The sequence below is a fragment of the Lepisma saccharinum genome, unplaced genomic scaffold (assembly GCF_977018435.1).
Source record: "Lepisma saccharinum unplaced genomic scaffold, izLepSacc3.1 HAP1_SCAFFOLD_513, whole genome shotgun sequence".
NCBI lineage: Eukaryota > Metazoa > Arthropoda > Insecta > Zygentoma > Lepismatidae > Lepisma > Lepisma saccharinum.
In genome coordinates, this window is record NW_028143196.1 from 34,395 (window position 1) to 44,001 (window position 9,607).

At 37.7% G+C, this 9,607-nt stretch overlaps 1 protein-coding gene across 1 annotated transcript; it reads right to left on the reverse strand.

Annotated features, from left to right (window-relative positions):
- Positions 1 to 966: 966 nt before the first annotated feature.
- Positions 967 to 5,104, reverse strand: LOC145982979 (endocuticle structural glycoprotein ABD-5-like). Its single transcript, XM_083116259.1, has 3 exons — positions 5,033 to 5,104; positions 2,905 to 3,017; positions 967 to 1,619 (listed from the first exon to the last, which is right to left on the reverse strand). Exons 1-3 carry the CDS (start codon positions 5,039 to 5,041, stop codon positions 1,427 to 1,429), a joined length of 315 nt encoding a protein of 104 aa, XP_082972385.1. The 5' UTR covers positions 5,042 to 5,104; the 3' UTR covers positions 967 to 1,426.
- Between the last annotated feature and the right edge of the window lie 4,503 nt (positions 5,105 to 9,607).

Below are 9,607 nucleotides of genomic sequence, written 5' to 3' on the forward strand. Positions count from 1 at the left end.
ATGGAATAATGCCCCTTGACATTCTTTCAACTAACTCTCTAGCATTCTAAAACACGAAGGTTTATGGCTGCAGCAACACAAGACTTCCATCTGTCCCTACCCTGGACAATATCAAATCAATCTTTTCCATCCTTATCGGTTTCCTTTAGGCTCTTTTTAACGTTATCCCTCCATCTTCGTCTTGGTCTTCCTACAGGTCCCTTACCATCAGGTTTCCCAACAAGAATCCTGCCACATGGCCTGCTCATCTAAGTCTTCCTGATTTAATTATTCTAATGATATCTGGACAATTGACCTTTTTTCAAAAGTATAAAATTGGTAAATAACGGCGATAGGATCCGCACAAAATTTCTAAGTGAAAATATTAGAAGGGAAAGGTCCCCTTCTCCCAGCGTCGCACGCTTATCTTCATACTTTGATTAAGCGCTTAGTAATCAATGTTTTCCATTTAGCAGCTGCAAAACCACATACAGCCCATAGATGTCAGTAGGTGTAGAGTATTTTATATTGAAAAAACGAAACCTACTTTAAGTAAATAGCAAAGACATATAGAGTTACTAAATTTTATAATTAATTTAATTTATAATATTAAAGTAAGATATAATACATGTGTAGAATATCTCAAGGCGCACATGACTTGTAGGTGAAAACTGGAATGTTTTATCACCGTATATTTATTATTAGTAATCAAACTGTTTTATATATCCATTCACCAGAAAAATGATAATCCGTTGATAATATAGAACTCTATATTTGATTGTATTTTATAGTTAGTAATGAAATCAAATAAATGGTAATATATTTTTTACATATAGAGAGGATGTGTATTTGTTTCGTTAATATCCTAGTGTGGTATTTTGAAAACAATATTTAGTAAGATATATAAGTATATGTGCTTGTAGGGACAAAAATTGATGTCAGTTTTTGTATAAATGAATTCTTCATTTTGTAGAAAAAATACATAGATAAAAGTATTACGCACAGCGCTATCTTTATTATGTTCTTAAGTACAAAAACATTTACTGTAAAAAATACAATATGTACAAATTGTATCATTCTCTCATTTCGACTTGGAGATAATTGTCGATCTCCAAATTAATTTTTTACGTTGTTTTAGTCATTTCTTTTTAAAAAATAATACCCGGGTTTGAAGACAGCATGCAAGAGATGAGATACCAAAGGGTGATAGTCGCAGCCTCCCTAGGGATTATAAATGAGCAGCTCCAGCGCAGCTGTGGGAATAAATAACAGCTTTTGTATCGTTGTCCATTCACCAAGTCCAGAAAGGTCCATCCACAGATAAGAAGAAATTTGAGAAAAAATATGACAGACGCCTGAGATCAGTGGCTCCGCCAGCGAGCAAATTTTCACCTCAGATGTCCAAAAGAACTAGTAAACGACGTCATATCCGTTTTCATCCGCTTATTTACTTCCTTCCGGCAACGTGGGTGGTCTTGGGTTGGAATCCGTTCTCGTCCGCTACGTACTCGACGGTGTAGGTGCTGCCGTCTGGGGAGACGTAGGTGTAGCTGCCTCGGACAACCTGGACTTCATTTTCGGATCCAGCGTCCCTCAGTTCACCTGTTTCTTGTCTTGAAGTTCCGTCGCTGAGTTCATAGCTGCAGAAAAGAAAAACGGTAACATAAGGTCAAGTTTATTACGTAACAGAATTACGAAAACGACCTTATTGCATTTCCTCATTGCTGTATCAAGAACCCGTCAATAAAGGACTGCTGATAGAATACACTTGTAATCAGATATTCGGAAAAGCATAATTCACTATTTCATTAATAATCCCATCTTCTTCATTTCGGACAATGGAATCTTTTCTTAACTATTTATATATCACTAATACTAATCTAATTGTGTATTAGACACATGTAAAGGCAATAAATGTTATATGTAATAAATATTACGTTGATGCTACCTATCCTTCATCGTGATCTACATATGTGAAAAATCTCTGTTGTTCTATACAACACTTACAACCATCATAGTTTCTTCAATATGTATTAATTTGAATGCTCTTTTACAGTATTAAGTACCGATTTAGTTTAGTGACTAAAATTAACCTTAGTCTAGAAAGTTACTAAAGTTGTACTTTTCTAGTCGGTTCATTGTTTTTAATATTGTATGAATATTAATAATAATAATAACAATAAATGTATTGCTGGCAGTAGTACTTTTCTTGCACACAAGGCTTTGCATTAAGAGGCTTTAGTGCGGGGGCTAAAGTGGAAAAAGGAGGGGTAACTGACCCTCTACACCACCCGAATCGCAGCAAATATTTTGATCTTCAGCATTTCATCAGAATTCAAAATTGCCGTACAGCTCTTTCTTTTAAGAATTTATATTCCAAACTTTCTCGACAGATGGCAAAGTTTTGCTATCATTTAATAATAATGTAAATTATAGTCTATTGTGTCTTTTGAAATGTATTTCACTAATACTATAATTTTTCATAGTCTTTGTTACATAAAAATTGTACAATTCTCTTTCTATGTTTGTTTAATTAATACTGAATGTACATAAACGCTGCATACTTACAGAAGAAAGACCTGATTTCATTTTCAAATGCAGATTGGTGTATTCTGTTGTATTAAGAATAAAATACACATTGATACAGTGGGATCCATGAGTATTACCGTACAAATTGTCCATGACTATTTTCATTCATTTTTCTTACATCTTATGTGTTTTAAGCGATGGATTTTTATGTATGCTGGTGCAGAAGTTGTCAACAGCTTGTTTTGAGTTTTCTTTTAATTCTTGAAGCTCTTATTGTATCAAATAAAATGCACGAACATGGTGATGGATAATTTGGACGGTAATACTCATGGATCCCACTGTACATAGATGTAAATATTGTTCAATGAACCTCACACACAGGCAAGGGAAACTTACGCAAAGCTGTAGTCCCCAAGACCAATGCCGAGATCTGAAGTAAAGGACCGAACCTGGATGTCGTTCTGCGGCCTGGCAACTGCCAAAGCAACGATGGCTGCGAATACGAGAACCTGCAAAATACAAGGTGATTATATTAATATAGATTAGCTTAGAGAACATGTATTCAGAATTCCCCTGAAGCTAAATATTACATATAGACGGTACGAAGTCCCTCAACGTATAAAAATTTAGAAGTGGTGTAGTTTCAAGCAGCTCCAGAGTAGTCACAAGTGGTAGAATTTTGTAACAAAAAGACAAATTGTTCTTTAAATATACTGTGAATTTTTTTGTGTGAATTCTTACGTTCATTTTAATTAGTGTATTGATATTAATGAATGTATTGTCACAGACAAATAATCAAAAGGTCCCGGGTTCTATCTGCGGTGAAGGCGCATAGTGGTTCGGATTCCACTTTAAACTGTAGGTCCAGTCCCGAGTAGCCTTTTTCTGTGCACAAAGTGGACTGGACACAACAATTTAATCAATCAAACAAACCAAATTGCAAAATTTGCGGTTGAAGTCAAAATAAGGCACGATTTGATTTCGTTCTTGAGTTTTATAGCTATTAGTAGAGTGCAGTTTAAACAGAATGTTCTTTTGTCAATGATTTCTTTTTAATTTGCCTTCTTAGGATTCGAACTTGGACTCTTTATGCAAGTCTACATTGTTTCAAGATAAACAATATGTATAGTTAGCTTTGGGGATGTGAAATCGTAAAATTGGCATTGCTCTACCCCCCCTCCTAGGTGGTTGGTCGACCCACAATCTCGCCACAGAAAATCCCGGGTTCGACTCCCGCCATACGCACGGACATTCCATTGCGAGTGCCCTTTAGAAGGGGAAATAAGAAAAAAATACAAATTACACTCACTACAGAATAAGCATATTTATATTATACTCACCAAAAATCCTAATTTAGGCAAATATAGACTCTAGTTATCAGTATGCGTTTTAATAGAACTTTAAAATGTCTAGAAATTTCTAAACTATGAATAAGATATGTAGCACGTTCAGTTTTCGATCAATAATTGACCACAAAAGCTATTCACCGACATCCATCTCATTCATTTACTTATCTATCTGTTCACGGTTCTTTTAGAATAATTTTAGTGTCATTAATATTTTTGTAGGGTGTTGAAAACCTGTATTAAGCAGTACTCTCCATAAGATTTCTTCGTGAAGCATAGAAAAATTAAGCTTCGTTTATTGCATACTAGTTTCCAATCGATGGATATCATGTTGGAATGTCTGTAGTGACATCTACTGTGTTTCGCATCAAACTTCAGATTTTAGGTCTAATCCAGATTAACTTACTATGTCAAACATTTTGCAAACCGAAAACTTCAAATTTAAATACAGAACTTACATGTTTGTTAATGTAAAACAAATTGTCGTTATTCAGTTAAGTTGAATCTCGCAGAAGCTCGTATCTGAGACGGATGAATAGTTTTCTTTCGATAATACAACCCTTGTGGCTTTTATTTTGTGCACGCCTACTCCTAAATGGCGCAGCGACTAAGCTATCGTCTTTGAATCAGCGGGTTCCAGGTTCGATTCACGGCAAAGGTTCCTTTCAGTAGATTGGATACCACTTTTCACTGTAACTCATTTTGAATTATTAGTCTAGCTTTGCATCGAGTAGACATAAGATAAACTTTCGTAAGGTTTTTTGTTCTTGCAGTAGCATGTGTACCCTTTGAGCCACTGCTTCCTTCCCTTTTCGTTACCTCACACGAGCTATCATTCATCCTTGTTCTGGCGTAGTGGTCTCTCTGTCACCTTGTAATCAAGATGTTCCCGAGTTCGAACCCCAGTGAAGGCACAGTGGTTCTAATCCCGCTTTAAACTGTAGATCCAGTCCTGATTAGCCTATCTGAGCAAAAATTAACTTACAACAAACATTTTAGTATTCTCGCGGTTAGTCACAACGGTGTGTGTTTTCACGGCTCAAAGATGTCTTCACTATGACCTAACTGCAACACTGCACAGAAGCATAATGGCCTACAAGGTCCACTGTTCTCGCCTGAGAATATGGTCGGAGAATAACATGCTACAAGAAAGTAGAATCCACACAGAACAAACTCACCAGCTTCATTGTGAATCCTGTTATTTTTTAACTTCTGTGTCTTGATTGAGTCGTTGGTAACTTGTGTCTGCCTTGGGTCACCCATTGCGGTCCTTATATACCATGTCTCACCTAGCCGCCCCCTTCCCCTCCCCCCGCCAACAGCGCTTCTCGCTCGCAGCCGACAAGTGAAAGGGGCCGACCCCCTTCCGGGCAAAGATTCAACCCAAAACCTCCTGACATTTTTCCCGCGAGGATGAGTGCGCAAGTACACACACACACACACACATTCACCGGCCCGTGACCTCCAACAGGCCTGGTGACATTTTGGCCAAGACTCGTGAAGCGCGGGTGTATGGCATTCAGGCACGGGCTTTGATTATAATCGCATTAGGATCCTTTTCTTCTTTTCGGGCGAACACCTGGACGAGTCATTATTAGATATGTAAATGAAAGTGTTCTGTGGGAAGGATTTGACTTTGCCATTTGTCTCTGTTGTTTCGTGCAGCAGACCGTAATGAGTTTGTTCGAACTGGCCTCCGTGGTTGAGTGGTTAGCGTAACGCTCTATGGAGCCAGAGGTCACAGGTTCGAACTACGGTCAGGTATGGATGTACCCTATCGTTACATTGAAATGTCCAGTAATTTGTATTACAGGATAAGTTCAGTGTCTGGGTTTTCGGCCTGTGTATAGGACTGGTGGCAACCCAGCACTGTGAGAAAATTGGGGAGCTACGAGTGTGTAGCGTAACGCGGTCTGGGCTCCTACAACGGCTGAGGGTTCGACGTGCTGACCCCACGCCACTCCATTAACAGTTAAAGATCCCACACGTTTAGATAGGATTGTGGGAGGGAGACTATCATCCGGGAGATCGGTCTAGGCCCTTAAAGGGCTGTAGAGCCACGGGTTATATTACCTTTGAACTAAATTCCAATTATGGTGTCTTAACCATTAAACGGAACACCAATTTCCAATTTCTCATTTTTCAATAAACCTAAATAATCCATTTCTAGAACTGAAACAAAACTAAATTCCAATTTGTAATTATAGTTAATTTCCGTTGTGCATTTCTGCAGCACTCTTTGATTTATCAAAATATAGCACACAATTTTCTTCTCAGCTCCAGAAAGCGCCATCTTCAATGTGCCACCATCTATCGACGAAAAATGGAACTACAGAAAACAACTGCCATACAAAAAAGAACTTATGACTTTACTCGTTCAACTAATGTGCTGTGTCACTTAGTAATGCTAATAGTTTCTTTACAATATATTTTTTAAAGTGTTACCGGACTTTATGTATACCCTATATATCCAACTGTAGGAATGGAACATATATCCATACATATAAACATGCTCAATTTATTAATTACCCAGAATACAACCTTAACATTTCAGATTAACACTTGCAACCAAAAGTGTAGAAACACCGTATTGCGGTTGGATGTAATAGCATTATAATATTGGACTGAAATAAATAATAACGAAATATTTAGTGTTTATATAACATACATAGTCACTACAAATATATAGCAAGAGATGAATAAGTAATATACAAGGTAAAATAATTTTAGAATAATGGAAAATAATGCACAGTAGAATTGACTCACATACAGGGTGGGCACAAAGTCGTTTTCCCCAATAAATGAAGAAATCAAATATTTTGAAAAAGCGACTTTGTGACCACCCTGTACATATATAACTAGTATGTTTGAAAAATTGATTTTAATGTTTTTACATACAAAGTAAATGGTACACTGAAATCCAAATTTCATGTGTTCTCGAGATACTATTGTATGTAGAACAGATTCTGAATAAATGTAATCAAGGGGTCCCAGGTTCGATTCTCGGTGGAGGCACATAGTGCTTACGAGTTCACCTTAAACTGTAGGTCCAGCACTGATTAACCTATCCGTGCATAGATGGACAAGCTTCGTAAACTTTAGTAAAATGTAGAATAGTAACGCAAAATAACCAAAATCGAGATTATTGAATTTGTATAATGGATCGGGAAAGGAGTAGGCTACTGGCAATACAATCATGAGGCCTAAGGTTAATTTCCTATTCTTCTTAAACCACCATTAGTACTAGCATGTATAGTTAAGACAGAATGAGCCAATACGTGATATTCTGTTATAGCCTCTATTGTTCAAATCAATCGTGCCATACTTTATTGAAGACAAACAGTACATTTTATTCACACATGAAGAGAATGAAGACTCACGTAATTTCAGTTCTATCAATATCAACATACTTTTTAATTCCGTCCTATTATGAGGAATTTGGAATAAAAGAAATTACGGCGAAGTCTTATTGACGTTCTCTCTAACAACATCTTCTTCCTCTCTCTCTCTCTCATTCTCCTCCATCCCTCTCTCCCTCTCTCTCTCTCATCCACCCTCCCTCTCTCATTCTCTTTCTCTCTCAATATACTCTCTCTCAATCTCTCTTCTTATCCTCCCTCTCTCTCTATCTCATTCTCCCAATCTCTCATTCTCTCTCTTTCTCATTCTCATCCTCTCTCATTCTCCTCCCTCTCTCATTCTATCTCATTATTCTCCCTCACTCATTCTCTCTCTCATTCTTTTCCCTCTCTCATTCTCCTCCCTTTTTCATTCTCCTCCTTCTCTCATTCTCCTCCCTCTTTCATTCTCTCTCTCATTCGTCTCCCTCTCATTCTCTCTCTCGTCCACCCTTCTTCTCTCTTTCTCCTCCCCTCTCTCATTCTCCTTCCCCTCTCTCATTCTCCTTCTCCTGTTTCGTTCCTCTCCCTCCCCATCTCATTCTCCTCCCTCACCCTCTGTTCATATCCCATCTCTTCTTCTCCTCCCTCTCTCATTCTCTCTCTCTCTCTCTCTCTGTGCCCGACCCTGTGGCCGAGTGGTTAGCACATCGCGCTGCGACGCCAAGGGTCCAGGGTTCGAATCCCGGTCGGGCTTGGTTGTTTGTGAATATCCATTCATCAATTTCATCATTTCATCACTCATCCCCATCTTCGCAAATTAGCCAAGAGGCACAAAACGCGAAGTAAAATAAACTAAATCAATCAATCAATCATTCTCTCTCTCTCGTCCACCCTTCTTCTCTCTTTCTCCTACCCTCTCTCATTCTCCCCATCTCTCATTCTCACCCTCTTTCTCATTCTCACCCTCTCTCATTCTCCTCCCTTTCTCATTCTCCTCCCTTTCTCATTCTCCTCCTTCTCTCATTCTCCTCCCTCTTTCATTCTCTCTCTCATTCTTCTCCCTCTCATTCTCTCTCTCGTCCACCCTTCTTCTCTTTTTCTCCTCCCCTCTCTCATTCTCCTTCCCCTCTCTCATTCTCGTCCCCCTTTCTCATTCCTCTCCCTCTCCCATCTCATTCTCCTCCCTCACCCTCTGTGTTCATCTCCCATCGCCCCGTTTTCTCTCTATCTTCTTCCATTAACCTAATTCTGCAAAAATTTGTTCACTAATGCCTGTACTGCAGTGCCAATTTATAAATCCGCTTCTGTTATGTGATTCGGTACGTATTTTGCCATTGGATCTTGTTTTGTTATGTATTTTCAAATCAACGTTTCAGAACAGTGAATAAGGTATGGTAGGAATCTCAATAAACATATTAATTTGTAAACAAGAGAGCAAAAGCTATTTCCCAGTAGATGTCAGGACATTGATATTTTACATTAATATTAAATTGCAAATGCAATAAAGTAATAACATTAATAATATTAGTTAATTAAACAGGATACAAATTCACGAAAAGATTACAATAAGCAATTCTATACATGGAACTATATAAGTATGTTTTTCAAATTTATGAATATTAAAAGCCGCATAAAAAATACAAAATTATACAATGTTATAATTTATTACATAATTGTGTACGTGTGCGTTCTCAAGTATCTTATGAACTCTTTTGCATCACATTTTCTAGTGCAAATTCTTTTATTTGTAATTGCTTGAATAAGATTGCATTGTGGAGAATAGGATTTTGAGAAGAGTAGATTTTGGATTGAACGTTATGTTTATTTTGGACCTGCGTATGTATGGGTCATAGAAATGCAAAATATAGATAACACTCTGTCATTCCCAATAGTGAAAAAAATTACAGTGTGAAAATGAAAGAATATAGCAAATGAGGATATGACAATGAATTGTGGAAAGGGGGAGAATGATCAACAATAGATTCCAAGTTACTTTTTTTGTTTGTCTTTCCACCATTGATTCTTTAACTAGTATATAATAAGTATCTTCTGGAAGTATTGGTAAGAGTATAGGACCAAACATTTAATTGTGTTAACCCTAGATAACTTTCTTTAAAATCCAATGCATGACTATGTCCTATGAATCAAGTGGTTTGGTTTGGTTTGATTTGGTGTTTTAAGTCCACTTTATACACAGTAAGGCTAATCGGGACTGGACCTACAGTTTAAAGTGGGATCCGAACCACTTGTGCCTCCACCGGGTATCGAACCCAGGACCCCTTGATTACAAGGCAATGACGCTACCACTGCTCTATGGGGGAGGCCCCTATGAATCAAGTGAAGTCTTGGTCGATTGTGTTTGAATTTCAGTGTCAGCCCTTCTTGGTCTCTGACTCACTATTTTCATTTTCC

What these genes read in the sequence shown, in the direction of transcription:
- LOC145982979 (XM_083116259.1), bottom strand. An exon ending in CTTGGGGACTACAGCTTTGC is followed by an intron (nt 1,620 to 2,904) that starts GTAAGTTTCCCT and finishes TCTTTTCTGCAG; the next exon opens with CTATGAACTCAGCGACGGAA.